Below are 16,372 nucleotides of genomic sequence, written 5' to 3' on the forward strand. Positions count from 1 at the left end.
AGTCAGATACCTATGCCAACTCTGAAATAACTTCCAACTGATACGTATCTGTGCTGGCAAAAAGACAGAACTGTTAGAATCCAGAAAGGAGAGTGAAGGTCAAGCTCTTTAAGATCATTCACAAAGAACTATCTCAAAGGAACAATCAATCCCTCACCTGTTGCATTCAGATCCTGAAATGTTTGACTAGGCTCAGAATCTGTAGGTAAGATGATGCTTTCTAAAGCCAAAAGACTCCAAGAAAAGAGCTGTGCTGTTTCCCACCTTGAGTCTCAATACATTGATTAAAAAGTGAGTTTACATGCTTTAAATAAATATTTTAAGTAAGTAAAACTCATGAGCAGCTTAAATAAGAAACATAGTTATATGTAAGAAATGGTATAACTGGAAAAGTGAAATTTTGTAGAGCCAAGCCTGTTCCTACCTTGTGCCATAATCTACCTTATGAAATTCACATGAATCTCAAGGTTAAAAAGGCATACAGATTTCAGATAGGAGTAATACTATGATGCTGAGTGCCATGTGTATATATATCTGTAAAATCAGTGCCAGCTTTGTATAACTGGCTGAAGCACATGCTATTGTCAGAGAGAGAGAAATGAGGCACAGAACGTAGATTTGCAGAAAAGTAATGGTTTGGCCAGTTTGCTCCCAAGAAATTTATCCCCAAAATTCTGATGTGCAGTCTTTGAAATATCTTCAGCCATTGAGTATAAAAGTTCTGGGTTTAGTATATCTGAGACTTCATTAAATCTAATGTTTATCAGCATTCCAAAAGTCCATGTACACGGCCTAGTAAGTAACAGATGGAGCGATAGGTTGGAAGATGTGCAAGAAGGGGAGCAGACAGTACTGTCTCATTACTAACTAACCACTAGACAAACTACCATCCTAAACAGAGTTACTACTTCCTATGTCTGTTAAAGTCTGTGGGCTTATGGTATGTGAGTAGAGTGCAGGAGTATTATGAATAAGACTATGTATGAGAGAGATAATGGGAAACAGAAACAAGAAATATGACAAACACATCTGTGAACATTTGTGGTCTCTACTTGTCCAAATGATGGCCAAAACTTTTTCAATTACATTGTTTTCCCTCTTCCTTTTTAAAATGCAATTTTTATTTATGTTTTACTGTTTTCATTACCCTATGATGGAGAGATGAAGGACTGATAATGATAACCACTCCTGCTTTGTATTTATGCCTGCAGCCTACCTCTGAGGTTTTGGGTCAACATTCTGAAGAATCCACAGTTTGTCTTTGATATAGACAAAACTGATCACATAGATGCCTGCCTCTCTGTAATAGCCCAGGCATTTATTGATGCTTGCTCCATCTCTGATCTACAGCTGGGCAAGGTACACAACTTCCAATACTTTTGATGTTGCTGTCCCTCACAAAATGTCTTTCTTAGACTTGCAACTGGTTCAGTTTAGCTAAGAAAACAGTTGGAATTGTTTGCAGGCTAACAAAAACTGAACAAAATATGGAAAGACTGTCACCTTAAGACTAAACTAAACTCCCCCCCCCCATTTAATTGTTATTAAATGTAGCTTTGCCAGATGAGATCATTACTATACAGCAGATTCCCCCCACTGTTTTAAAATGTATGGACAGAGCTAAATTCTTGGCTGAGTATCAGTCCCTAATAAATAGTTTACCAGATCAGCCAAATGAATGACCATCCAAACATTTTCATGCAAGAGGTCTATACCCCACTTTACAATTTTACCAGGAAAATAGTTCTGTGACAGAGTTTATTTTCAGCCTGAAATCTTAATTTCTAACAGTCAATTTGCTTTTGATTCTGCTTCAAAGGTCACTTTGTCAGATAATGGTTTGGAAAAGGGCAATAATAAAGCAGTGATACCAGGTGGAAGTGTTGATTTAAAATTATTTCCACTCTGTTGAATTAAATACTATCACAGTACTTCGAACAAAATAGTAAAGAGTCCAGTAGCACCTTTAAGACCAACCAACTTTATTGTAGCATAAGCTTTCGAGAGCCACAGCTCTCTTCGTCAGATGCATCTGACGAAGAGAACTGTGGTTCTCGAAAGCTTATGCTACAATAAAGTTGGTTGGTCTTAAAGGCGCTACTGGACTCTTTACTATTTTGCTACTACAGACTAACACGGCTAACTCCTCTGGATCTAGTACTTTGAATAGCCAGCCATTTGTAAGGCTGTTCTTAGCTTGGCCTTTTCATGCCAAATTCTGTTTTGAGCATTAGTATTTTGTGCCTACTTGAGTGTATGAGCAATTTTAAAAGTATGTAACACTTTTAAATACACAAACACCTGTTCACTTGCTACCTCCTGAATTCTGTTACAAATATAAACAGAGACAATCATCTTGTTATTAAGATTTGTCACACCTATTCTACTTCCCTTGTTCACAGCTCATAGTGGCAGGGAGTGGGGGTGGACAGGGCCTTACGTATTCTCCATTCTCTTCCTGTTTCTTCCAACTAACTGTGCGATGTTCTAATGGAGTTCAGGAGGTTTCCTGGCCCGAGGAACCTTAATCTTGATTTATGACATGGATCCTTGAATGCTACAACTGTTAACTACAACAAAAGGCCTGTTTGGACTTGTTCCAACTTATAGCTAGAACAGAATCAAACAGGCACATTTTGCAATATTTCTTTATGTTTATGTTGAAGACTGTGCTTTGATTCTCTCATTTTGAATAAATCTCTTGTTTAGATTACAGTGTTTTGATATTCAAGAAATTTTACTCAGCTTCTACAGAGACCACCTTACTGTTTGGCTTATATTTTAAAAAGCATTGAATGCTCTTTGAGCAGATTGGTAGTTTGCAGAGTCCAGACTGGAATGGGCTCAAGAGGCCTGGGCTCTTACAGATTCTCTGCACAGCTTGTTCTCAGGCCTCCAGAATGACCTCAGTAATAAATAATAATTTTAGTGGAGACAAAACAGGTTTAAACAGGTCTACTCATGAGAGTGATTCTTGTGTGATTTGACGGAAAGTTTCTGTCATAGAAGATATGCAGTAAGGAACACTTTTTCTCATTTGAGCCAGGTAACTTACTCTTATGTGCCTGTAAGCCACATAAAAGTAGAAAGGTTTAAGACTAAAACACAAGTAAAACTAAAGTTTAATAATATAGAGAGCAATCCTAAACACATCTACTCAGGGCATCGGTGTGCCTGAACTGCAGTCCTTGGCTATGGACAGGGACTGCCCAGGTCTCCGCTGTGAGTAAGGAGGGGAGGTACACATCACCCTTGCTCCCTCTCTACCACTCGCGTACCTGCTCAACCTCAGGATCCCAGCGGCATCCTCCTACTTCCAGCCTTCTGTGGCTTCCACCCTCCTCGCCTCCTCCTTGCTCGCTCTTCCTTCTCTCCTTCATCGCTCTAGCTCCCTCTCCCTCTCCCCCTCCTCACTCCTACACAACCCACCACACCCTTGGCTGTCCTAGGCAGCCACACCTGTGGTTGCTTTGCTGGCTGCATTGGCTTTTTCTGCTAAGGGCCTCAGGCAGCCCCACCTGTGGCTGCTTTGCTTTCAGCCCCACCTGGTTCTGGCTGATTCCTTCTAGCCTGCCTGCAGGCTGGGGCATGGCCCTGTGCTGCCATTCCTCTACTGCAGGTAAGGCTGCTGACTGTCTTACTGCTGGCTGGCTGTCCTTGCTTCTTGGGCTTTCTCCCTCTGGTGTGATCCCCTCCTGGTTGTCCTCACTCTCCCTGCCTGGGCTCCCAGCCTCCCAGCAGAGGGTGGGGCTAGCTGGCTTCCACCTGCCCCGTCTAGCCCTCTGAGTAGCTGCCTCCCAGCTGTCCCCCGCCTGTTCCTCTTGACAAGTCTGGGGGCTGAGCCTCAGACCCCGGACACGCTGATAGAAACTAAAAATTATCTTGCCTAGTTGTCTGGCTCAAACCTTAAGGTGCAGGGCAGTGCAGTCAGGAAAGGGAGAAGCCCAGTTAGGCCATGGAAATCTGTGCACATATCTTATGGGTCAAACCCATGGACTATTCGGCAAGGCTTTGTCCAGCTTGTTCCCATGTACATGTTTTTCCTGCCTGTATATAGATTCAGAGTCAAGCTCAGTCTCTAAAATAGAAAATGAGTGAGTCTGTATGTGTTTTATTGTCCTTTTTTATACCTCTGCTGATTTCAGAGTTGACATTGAAACTTTCCAGCATAAATACATTTTATTAGAGAGTGTTATAAATCACATCCCTCCCAGTGCTGGCACACACATAACATGTGTGATGCAAAGCTGCAGTGTGGGGAAAAGGCTCCTGCGGACCACCACAACTGAGCCATTCCAGTCCTCACCGGAGGCACTGGGAATCTCTTCACTAGGGTTAGTATGGGGTAAAGTTGTAAAGAAAGATATGAATTATTTGGGAAGAAGGGAATGAATATTTTTTTTATCTGCTATGAAGAGCCTACCATTTTTCCTTGTCAAACTGTGAATTAAGCTGTATTAGGTTAGCTGAGGTCAGATAGCAGATGGAAATGTTTTCAGAAATACAATAGCTTAAAAGAAAGCATTGTGTATTGAGCAACATGGGGAAAATAAATTGTTAGCATCAAAATAAAGTTGCGTGTGTACACAGTATGTCACTTGCCTCATGGAGCCATTTTTGTTCTTTTGCTGGGATGAAAAAACCACTAATTTACATGGAGCCCTTCAGTAAGCTTAGCCAGAGGATCTTCTCCCTTTGTTCCATGCTAATCTCCTTGCTTAATCCAAAATAGGAAGAACACTGCTGGGATGAGAAATGGCTGATGTGATTGTTCAGCTTCTGGACACATGGGCAGCTTTGCTTACAATTTTCTAGCTCTTACTAGGATATCAAAAGTCTTCTTCCTTCTCTTTGCAACGTTAGATCTGTTGGTATAATTCTGTTGGTGTAACAGCACCTTTCAAATAGCAAAAAATCCAGCTTCTGTCTTATATTACATTCCTAATTTGATAGTAAAGGAACCAATCATTACCACCTACAGCCATTGAAATATTAATGGATTCTCTCTGCGTTTTTACCTTTTAGGATTCACCTACTAATAAACTGTTGTATGCCAAGGAGATTCCTGAATACAGAAAAATAGTGCAGAGATATTATAAACAGATTCATGACATGCCACCTCTAAGTGAACAAGAAATGAATGCACACCTAGCAGAGGAGTCCAGGGTAAGAAATCAACTCTTCCAGTTTGATGTAGTGGTTAAGAGTGGCAGGCTCTACTCTAGAAAACCGGGTTTGATTCCCTGCTCCTCCACTTGAAGCCAGCTGGGTAACCTTGGGTCAATCACAGCTCTCTCAGAGCTCTCTCAGCTCCACCCACTTCACAAGGTGATTGTCCTAAGGAAAATAATAACACACTTTGTAAACTGCTCTGAGTGAGCATTAAGTTGTCCTGAAGGAAGGTATATACATTGAATGTTGTTATTATTATAATGTGCCTATATCAGAATTTTTCTGTATCTATTTGTATGTGTTATGTCAGCACAACATTCCGGAGTCTGGGAGCAAAGACTTTTCATCGCATCCAAGAAATAACAATCATTATTTCAAATGTATTTAAAAATTACATAAGTTCCATAGGCAAAAGGTGTTAGACGATATTTTTTAGAGTCGCCCAGAGAAGCAAATTAATCCAAAGCACGCATATATCATTCAAGGGATTGACCTTGGTTATATTAGTTTCAATTTTGTTTTTCACTGTTCAGAAGTTATGTATGGCACATTAATTAAATAACTTAGAAGGCAACCAGAGTTCAAATATGCTGTTGTTAGCTTACAGCGCAATCAAATCCAAGTACTATTTTAGTGCAATTGATTTCTGTCAAACAGAATGGATTACGCTTTGTATATGTTGATTAGTATTCTCCCCCTATTTGTTTTGTCCTTTATAGAAGTGTCGGAATGAGTTTAATACCAATGTAGCCATGACTGAAATTTACAAATATGCCAAGAGATACCGCAACCAGGTAAGCGACTTTCTTTGTTTGATAGGTGGAGGCAGTTCTGACCATTCAAGACTGATTCTTGTGACCATGTGATTATACGAATATATAACCTTCATCACATGAATCAGTTCTGGAAAAAGTTAATGGCTTTTAAACTACTGATCTAATGGTTCTTCAGCTCTATATCAAAGATTGTTTTCAGGCTGGCTGTGATGCTTCCTTGGGATGCTAAGCATTTGGCTGATGCTGAAATAGTATCACACAGTTATTAATTTATTTCCTTTTCTAGCAAATCTGTTTTGGTTTGGGTTGGAAAAAGCTTTAAGAGCTTGGTTCCAGATATCAGATTACACACAAAGTTTTTAAAGGTCTGTAAGATTTCAAAAGAAAGAAGAAACCCAGTGTCTTGAAAACACTTCTTTTAGTTTAAACCTTTAATGTTTTCTCCTAGAAAATTCCACCTATTTGCAGCTTTTACATTTCAGGGTTTAAGAGAGAGCATAAAAATATAACTAGAATGTATACACAATCTGAAAAGCAGAGAATACATGAATACATGAAGCTGCCTTAAACTGAGTCAGGCCATTGGCCTATCAAGGTCAGTGTTGTCTACTCTGACTGGCAGCAGTAGGTCTCCGCGGTCTGAGGGTGAAGGTCTTTCACGTTGCCTCCCAGTTGATCCTTTTAACTGGAGAAGCCACGGATCGAACCTTAGACTTTCTGCATACCCAGCAAACAGTCTACCACTGAACCATGGCCCCCTTTGAGAATGAGTTTGTTGTTGTTTATATTCAGTGAAAACACACAAATTGTTAAGCTGTGCATATTAAATGCTTAGTAACTTGTGAATTTAGAGTATTAGTGTCTAACTATACCTGTTGTTTCTATATGTTGTTTCCTCTGTCTGAGGAAACTAGGGCCCGGCAGGATTTGTTATCTTTCCGCCGGGCCTGCAAGACAGAGATGTTCCACCAGGCATTTGGTGGGGGCTAGGCTGTCCTCTCGCCGGCCATACCACTGAAGACCTTCCACCACCCATGCAGGAAAATGCTGTATTTTAATATTTTATACTCGCCAATTTTAATTGTTTTGATATGTTTTAATGTTTTTATGATGTTTTTACTGTTTTAAACTGTTGTTAAACCGCCCTGAGCCCGTCTGACGGGGAGGGCGGTCTAGAAATGTGATTAAATAAATAAATATCTTGTAAATCTTTCCATATAATTTTATAAAAGATTGCATAGCATACAACTAGTCAATTCAGTTACTATGAAATATGTATGAATATTTGTCAGAGATGCTTTAGGCTGATCCTGCACTGGGCAGGGGGTTGGACTAGATGGTCTGTATGGCCCCTTCCAACTCTATGGCCCCTTCTATGTCTTCATGTGATGCCCAGCCATAATCTTGTCCCCTAAAGTGATGATTCTGTAATACTATCGCATTGCAAAGCAGAGTGGTACATGATACAGTATTCAACAAGCACCGTCCTTGTAAAAAGTATCATCGGGGACCAAACCAGGATTAAACCTGGATTAAACCAGGATGACTGCATTCATATATCGTACAAAACCTACTGTGATTAAAAACAAGCAAACTTCAGATTCTGGCTTCAGTTCTTGGTTTGGTGGACCCTAATCAGCCATAGTTAGTGGCATGGTCTGCATTCAGACAGTCACACTAAGCACAGTTGGATAAATTAAGTCATGATTTTGCATGATGTCTGAATGAAGACTTCATGTTTGAATTTGCAATGGTTTTGTGTTTGAAACAGTAGTGGGGAAATAGATGAGCTTAACCAGCTGGGTTTTAAATTCTTGAATGGCACAGAGCAAGTGAACAAGAGAAAAAAAATTAAATAGCAGTAATCTCAAAACCATTGCAGATTTTTCACCAATGATATTTTTTTAAGAAATTCCTTGTTTTCTCAGATTGTGAATGCATTGGACTCCAACCCTACAACAAGACGAACGCAGCTGCAGCACAAATTTGAGCAAGTGATTGCACTCATGGAAGACAATATCTACGAGTGCTGCAGCGAGGCTTAAACAGCAACCCAGATTTGCTTCCGTGTCTAAAAGTGACCTTCTCTACAGTGCACTGTCCTTTAGGGAACCCTCTTCAAAGTATCTGTATGTCAATATGTAGCCTATTGTATATATATGGTAACTAAAACCAATTCAAGGTGGGTCTGACCAATCTCCTTAAATCATCTGGTGAAATGAGGGCTGTCCACCAAACAGCTTGAAATCCCTTATGTGATCTGCACTGCATGACACTCGTAATTTATTTGATCTTTCAGACAGCAGCACAGCACTTGCGCTGCAAACGTAGTAGCTTTTTCTAGAGAGCTCCTACACTTGTTCAAAGCAGCTGTCTTCCCCTTCATTTTCCCAAAGAGACTGTGGTGGCCAGGATATGAAAGCAAAGATGGGTTGGCTAGGCAAAAAAGCAGAGAAGCCTTAGAGAATAATAATAGATGAAGGTTTTAAAAGGGTGTTGAAGCAACTGCGGAATTCCCTCTGACAGTGCCCCTCTTCTTTCTGTGTACTTTAAATTTCAGGGAATCCATTTACTGTACACAGCGTGCTGCATTTGATGTATTTTGTGCCTTTTATTTTTGTACTGTACGTGTAAACATAGCCACACCTTCACCTGAAGTTGGAAAAAGGTGAGGAACTTGCAGACTAGACAATGCAGTTGCTTCCTAAGTAGTCATAACTTCTGAAAGCACTTTACTCTTAATGGAAATGGCTATTACCTTGCTGGAGGGATCATTATTGTGCAGCTGTTCCCGTTTCCCAAAACATCCCAGATTTGCGCAGTGAGTTTCAGTCAACAAATTCCCTTCTAAATGCCCATCTGGCTCCAGGAATACTTTTCACTAAAGGGAGGAAAAAAATATACTTTGCTGAGGTCAAAGGGAAGCACTTCTTTCCCTTTGTTCTCCCCCCCCCCCCCCCCATAATTTTAGAGTGTATGAACAGAGCTGAAGAGTTGAACTCTTGGCTCAGCATAAATCCAAAGTTAACACGGTTTAAATGCAAGACCAGTGGTAATTTCAATAAAGTAAAAAATGGTATCTGTTCCTAATCCAACGTCTCGCATAAGGCACATACTTTTATGTATGGTGAAAAATTCTTTTTGCTGTTAGAGGGTTGCTTCCAATGTTATGTATTTAGCATGTACATGTATCCTACACACTAAAGCCATATTGTTTGGTTTTTTAAAAAATGTGTGTAAAATGCAAGTTTGATTCAGACACATATGGCAGGGAACTCTCAGTTGTCCATAACTCCTTTCGTGGAGCACCTGTAGGGGAAAATCTGTTTTCCCCAAAAGCATGTGAAATCGATCTGAGAGTTTAGCCAAAGGCTAAGGATAGAGTAGGAAGACATAAGCAAGATGAGCAAGCGTGTTATTTACAATTACAGTGCAATGCTAAACAGAGTTACACCTTTCTAAAGCCATTGAAGTCAATGGCCGTGTGTGCCTAACCCTTTCTCTCCTTTAATGTTTCATATGTTTCCGCTTTCCACAACATTTCCCCCTGTACATCTGGCTTTTGCAAAGACACATGTGGAACCCTGCAGAGGGTAAGGCAGGTTGGGAAGCCTGATTGGAGTACAGGAAAGAGTTAGACACAAACACACCATTCTTTTACTTCCAATTACATCCCCTCCAGAAATTCCTTTTAACTATTTTTAAAAGACCATGGGAGTAATGTTACAACACAACTATCTGTAATCAGTGGGAAAATAAGCACACTGATTTTCATTCTACTGTCTGTTCTGTGTTTGCCAGTACAATTAAAGTATCAGTTAGTCCAGAATGTAATTCCCTTAGCTGTTCTTCATATGCCTTTGCACTGACTACAGAAGGAAGGGAGGTTTTTTTTTCTTTTGTGCTGTCAATAGTAGTCCTAGGCTTGTGTTTCTCTCAGAGTTCCCCTTTAGCCTCAGGTAGCTGCCTGTAGGCAGTGGCCGTTGCATACAGTTAAATCCAAACTTGCTATAAGAGCATTGATTCCAGTAATGCTACTGACAACACCAAGCTTAGAAACTGCCGAATAATGCTTAAAATATTACACTACCTCACCAAAGGCAAGGTCTAAAGGGGAGTTGCTACAATGTGAGGCTAGGATTTAATCAGTGGGGTGGAAACCAAACTTTTTTTCAAATTAAAATCTTGTTGCTTTCTGTAGTTATTCTCTGTCTTTATATCCTTCCCAAATGCCTAGCCTAGAATGTTATATGAGGAATCAAAGTGTCATGATGGATTTTATCTAGTGGTATATAAATACCGGTATATATAAAAAAACAACAGATTTTATCCAGTGCAAAAACCAAGAGGAATATAAGAAATGAAAAAGAACTGCAAAATGTCACAGTCACTGAGGAAATCTCCATGAGTTTGTTGAGAAAATGACTGCAGAAGAGAAACTTATAAAATGTAGCTGGGCTACATTTAACTTTGAAAGAGTTCCCCCCCCACCCACCTCTTTTTTATTTTTTTGGAACTGCGAAGAGCTGCCAATCGCACATTTCCACACAAAGGGCCGTCTCAGGAACATGGAAAGAGAGACCTGCTGACATTCCAGTTTGAAGAAGGGAGCTGAAAGAAAGTGGACAAGATTGGTTGGTTATTCGTGCTAGAGAAGGCTGTCATTTGCGGGGCGGGGGGGGGGGGTTCAGCACCCAAATGGGAGTGCAGGAAGCCACTGCCTGGACTGGTCCTTTAGTTTGGGAGGCTTGTCTCTACGTCTCCATTGCCAATTGTTATATCCTGAGTGTGTGTGCGTGTGTGTGTGTGTTCACTCCAAGCAATGTGCTTGGCTTGTGTGTGTTACAGCATATGCTTTGTTATTTAATTCTTTGTCCAAATATTTGCTACAACCATTGAAAAGAAATAAGTTGTCTACAAACCAGAAGCTGAGGGGTTGGTGCTGTTGCCCAGAACCCAACCCCCTTGTAATATATTTTTAACTTTGTCATGTTATATGTATGAGTGTTTTTTTTTCCTTACCTGCTGTTTAATGGAAGTGGCAGAATCTTTGGGAAATTATCTTTATAATAAAACAAGGTGATCAAACTCAAACACTGTGTGGGATGTCTCTCTGAAAAATGTTTGGAAGAGAAACAAAAGCAAATGAATGCATAGTTTTTCCAGCTGTGGAAATTATTGAAACAGACGAGTCTAACTCTGAACCAGCTTTTTATCTGGGATTAAATCTATGAGCTTCTCACATAGCCTTCCAGTGCTCTCCATTCCCCTTACACACAACTGGCTTCAACCTTCTGCTGTATTCTATCAGCTGATAAAGAAGTGGTGGGTTTGGGGAGGAGAGAGACCTCAGTGACGGTAATGCCATAAAGTCAACCCTCCAAAGTAGCCGTTTTCTCCAACGGACCAACTGTAAATTCAGGGGATCTCCAGGACCCACCTGGAGGTTGGCAACTCTATTAATGAGGCTGACTGAGCAGTTGCATTCTAATAATTCCATTAACTCTGTTTAATGGTTCAAAGAGGGGTATTTGGCAAAAATTACAGACTGAAGTTCAAAAGGAAAAGTATAGAATAGGCTTTGCTACGTTACAATAAAAGCAGTTGAGAGGAACTCTTTGACCTTGAATGGAATATAGCCCCCCTATCGCCAATTGGGCCACCTGGATGCATGCCATGGTAACATCGAGAGTTGACTACTATAAGGCAATCTGCATAATGTCTCCCCTAACTTGGAGATTCTATTTGGTGCAGAACGCCGCAGCTATCGGGAGCTAGGCAGGGCATGCATATTAGTCCCATTCAGCAGTCATTCTATTGACTGCCCATTAGTTACTGGGCTCAGTTCAAGGGTTTGGCTATCACATACAAAGCATTTCATAGCCTTGGCCCCTATTATCTTCAGGACTGCCTCTCTCCCTATGCTCTGCTATAGCAACTTTGCTCATTTGAAGAGAGCCTTCTGAAGGTGTCACCCTACAGTTGGGCAAAATCGACAGCTGCCCGTACACATGCATTCTCTGTGGCAGTTCCCACTTTATGCAATGGTCTACCTGAAGTCAGGAAAGCTCCCACTCTCCTGGCTTTCCACAGCCTATGCAAAACCAAACTATTCAGAAGGGCTTTCTTACACAGATGATAGGGCTGTGCTGGAAGGAAATGGCTCAGAGGGATGCATTGGTGACTGTAGACTATACTACTGTTTATTGTCTTGCTGTATATACTCCTACTGGATAGTTTCATGCTGTTTTATGTTTTGTCTCACCATTATTTTTGTTTTGTTGTTCTTCGGCTCTGTAAAGGATTTCTGACTTAGATATCAGCCTGCTATCTTAGCCTATATTGTTTATTGAATGTCCCAGCCAATGTTTGTATTGACTTTTATTATTTAATCTACTTTTTGTCTCAGTGAGAAAAGTGGACTATAAATAACATGAATAAAATAGAAGATAAATATAAATCTCTAGGTGCAGACAAGACCTGATGTACACAGGCTCTGGACAAAGAGGTCCTTTGAATATGTTAAGATCAAGGGCAGAGCGAGTGGCACAACTAGATCAGATTGTACTCCCCCCCCCCTTTCCCCTGTGCATGTGTTTATTTCTACCCAGATGAAAGCTGAGGCAGGAATATATTTGTAGAAGCAAGGAAGAAGAGGAAGTTCCACAAAGTAGGCCTGTGTTGTTTCAACCGAGGAAGTACTAACTGTCTAAAATCCTTAAGAAGCCACATGGATCATTTCTGGTTGCTGCTATCAGAGTATTGTTACCTAAGGAGAATGCATTTCCCAGTCCAATTAAACCCACATTAAGCAGTGCTTTCCATGGTCATAGATCCAGAGGAGTTAGCCGTGTTAGTCTGTAGTAGCAAAATGGCAAAGAGTCCAGTAGCACCTTTAAGACTAAACAACTTTACTGTAGCATAAGCTTTCGAGAACCACAGTTCTCGAAACCATGCATCTGATGAAGAGAACTGTGGTTCTCGAAAACTTATGCTACAGTAAAGTTGGTTAGTCTTAAAGGTGCTACTGGACTCTTCGCCATTTCACATTAAGCAGGACATTGAACCAGGTTGCCATCAAAAATTATTTCACTCAGCTCCCACAGAAACTCTAGCAAATGCATCAGTTTGCAAAAATGACAGGTTATATGAGCATACTGATAGCTTTTGGTGTTTAGAAATCCCAGAAGGTGAAAGTGTTTCCACCACCCCATCTTTTGTATCATCCAATGAGTGAGTGTCTATAGTTTACCAAGCTCATCATAGGGTGCCTAGATACATAAAGCCCCTTGCAACCACTTGGCTTGGGATCAAACTAGGCAATATCCAAGATTAGGATTGGCCATATTTTAAGAGAATTAAAGCAGCCAGAGACCACATCATTTGGATATATGCTATAGTGTCCTGGTGATTAACCCTGCCCCCATGCATTTTCTACTTCTCAATGGCAATCCCTCCTGAGCTGTTACTTGTGCCCCTGGGCATATATGCTTCTCCCTCTCACAGGGCAAATATATAATAACAGTTCAGTTGTATACTACTCTTCTGGGCAGATTAGTGCCCACTCAAGAGTGGTGTTATCATCTCCACAATACAGCTGGGGAGCTGGAGCTGAGGAACGGCTTATGCAAGGCTACCTGGTGAGCGAGATTCATTCCCTTGTTCACAAATTCCACTTGAAACGTGACCTGGCTTTGGGGGTAGGAGGCTAACAGTACCATAATAAACAGAATTACAACATGGAAGTAAATGGGCTTATGTAAGAATAAGCTGTGCTTAGGATGGCACTGTAAGAGGATGGTTGTCTTTCATATATTACTGAGAATGCTGGGAAACTGGAGAGGAAGGGACAAGCAAGAGCAGTAACAGGGTAAGGACCATGGGCAGGCTGGCCATTATGGACATTGTGGCTTTTTGAGAAGGGCAGTACATGGCCAGGCCATGTGCAGGATGTGGACAGCAGCACCCAGCCCAGCCAAATTTATGGTGGAGTGGGCTTGGCTAGGCAGGCAATGAAACCCTCCCTCCCTCTATTTTTGTGGGGAGGCAATGCAGTCAAGAGACAGGGCCATTTTCCAGGGCCAATTTTCCTCCCAGTTTATCCCTGGTAAGAAGTGGGGTAGAAACAAAAGTTTAATAATGGGGGTGGTTGAAATGGAAGAGGATTAAGCATTATGGAAAGGCATCCTTTCTTCCCAAACCATTACTCGCATCCGTATATGTGATTATATATATATTAGCCCGTGCATCTGGGCTCCTGTGCAGTCTCGCATGCACTGGCCTGTCGTGAAGGTGAAAATTCCAAAGCTTTCCAGCAATTTCTTTAGCCCAAGGAGGGCTCCCTTGCCCCTTACCACTGAAACCAGCACATGACATGGAAGGAATACTCCTTCTTCAGTCCTTCATTTGCCACTGTGTAGAAAGAATTGTTCTGCATTTTTGCTTTTCTCAGTTTGTTCTATATTCATCAGTCTTCCTCAGACATAATTTTTTCTTCTCTTCAGGGGCTGAAGCAAAAAAAAAAAAAATTCTTCCCTTCAGAATGACCCTTTTTAAAAAGTGTTCCAAATTTGGCACCAAAATGGCTCAGACTGACAACCACCACTTTTGCCTGTTCTGTTTGGGAGAGAGACATAATGTGAGTGCTTGTGCCATTTGTAATCAGTTTATCCCCCAATGTGCATAACAAGAAGTCCTCTCAACTAAAGGCAACGCTTTGAGGGAAGGATTTATCGGCACCAGAAACGCTCTGCTTTAAGAGTCACTCATTTCCTGAGAAAAGGGTCCGTACATCCTCTGTAGTGTCGGCTCTGTTGTCAGGTCTGGCTGCTTGTTCCACATGCAGGATAGCATCTGTTCTGAGGAGCTCATTGGAACTGCCTTGAAGGAAACTAATACCAAGTCAAGGCACAGGACTAAAGACTTCTTCGCCACCAGCTTTGCCTTCCATGTCAAGCCAAGTTGTCACTGGCAGAGCCACTACAGGTAGTCAAGAGGACAGACTGCCTCCTCCTCCTAGCTCACAGCTAAAATTCCTCTCTTCTGGGGGCCACCTCAGGCACTGTGGTATCTCCATGCTCCACCTCCTATGAATGGATCTCAAAAGATGGCAGTCAGCAACCACCTGACTTTATCCACCTCAAGTCTTCTCTCCATGCCAACCGCACTGCTGCTGCAGCTGCTACAGTTCCATCAGCAGCTCACCCTTCCTCTGTGGTTCTGGATCATATGGATTTGGAAGAAGACGCCTCTTCCATCAGAGTTCAAATCTGATGTGCTCTTGGATCCTCCCGACAAAGTGGTGGGAGACTCCACACCAATTTAACCTAATGAAGACCTTCATTTGTAGGCCGAGCAGTTGATTTGGATGACACAATCACTGGAACTGGACATTGTTCAGATCTGAAACCCATGGATCTGATCCTTAGGGTCCTATATTCTAACATCCATGGGCCTGCAGCCTTAGGAGTAGTGCAGCGGTTCCTGGATATTGCCACAGGTCTTTGGGCCAGACCAGCCTCTATACCAGCTTCTGCTTGTAAATTGGAAAGATGTACAAAGTGTGCCAGGAGGGGTGTGAGGTTTTGTTTACTCATTCGCCAGCCAACTCCCTGGTCATAGAGGTTCAAAACAGTGAACTGAGTCCCACTTGTCACCTTTTGAAAGGAGGAACACAAACTGGATGGGCTGGGGGGGGAAACCTTGCCCTCTGGGGCTTTGGCTTTCAGAGTGGTGAACCACCAGACCGTCATGGGGTGTTATCAAATGTTGCTTCGGATCTATTTGGATCTCTTGCCAGATGATAAGAAAAATCTGTCTAAGGTTACTCAATCTGAGGGCATTAAATTACACTTATACATGAGGCCACTGCATAATTAGTTTTTAAGATAGTTTGACCCCTTATGTCATTTTCAGTGGAAGTATTTTTCTATGCCCAGATTTAGATTGAAGTCTTTGACATGGTGGTCTTACTACTCTAATGGTCTTATTACTCTAATTTGTTGAGGCATTGGGAATTTGGCACTCGTCCTCATGACATAGCAGTCATGACAGGTGCCTCCCTTATGGGCTGGGAGGGCCATTGTAGTTTTCACTCTGTTAGTGCTGTTTGGTCCCCTGCTGAGTCTACATTACTCATAAATCTTCTGGAACTCCAGGCTATTAAACATAACTTCTTTTGCGGCTGTTCTACAAGGCAAAGTCATCCAGCTGGTTACCAAAAACAGGACTGTCAAATTCTGTATCAACAAGAAATGAGGCGCAAGTCTTTAGCCCTATGCACAGAAGTTATCTAGATCTTGAACTGGGGATCTCCTTGTAAGCTACCTACATTGCAAGCCTATCGAATGCCAGAAAAGACACCCTCATCATAAATCACAAGTGGACTCTCACACCCATTTTCAAGCTCTGGAGGTTTCCCTCTG

General features: G+C 41.6%; 1 protein-coding gene across 1 annotated transcript in view; it reads left to right on the forward strand.

Annotated features, from left to right (window-relative positions):
• PLXND1 (plexin D1) overlaps positions 1-11,042 on the forward strand; it is a 216,653-nt gene extending 205,611 nt beyond the window's left edge. The window contains exons 33-36 of the mRNA XM_054975821.1: positions 1,212-1,359; positions 5,026-5,166; positions 5,892-5,966; positions 7,877-11,042. Coding sequence (XP_054831796.1) covers positions 1,212-1,359; positions 5,026-5,166; positions 5,892-5,966; positions 7,877-7,993 — 481 coding nt within the window. The 3' untranslated portion in view covers positions 7,994-11,042. The remainder of the gene's footprint in view (positions 1-1,211; positions 1,360-5,025; positions 5,167-5,891; positions 5,967-7,876) is intronic.
• The last annotated feature ends 5,330 nt before the right edge of the window (positions 11,043-16,372 follow it).

Source organism: Eublepharis macularius, chromosome 4, assembly GCF_028583425.1.
Source record: "Eublepharis macularius isolate TG4126 chromosome 4, MPM_Emac_v1.0, whole genome shotgun sequence".
NCBI classification, from domain to species: Eukaryota; Metazoa; Chordata; class Lepidosauria; order Squamata; family Eublepharidae; genus Eublepharis; species Eublepharis macularius.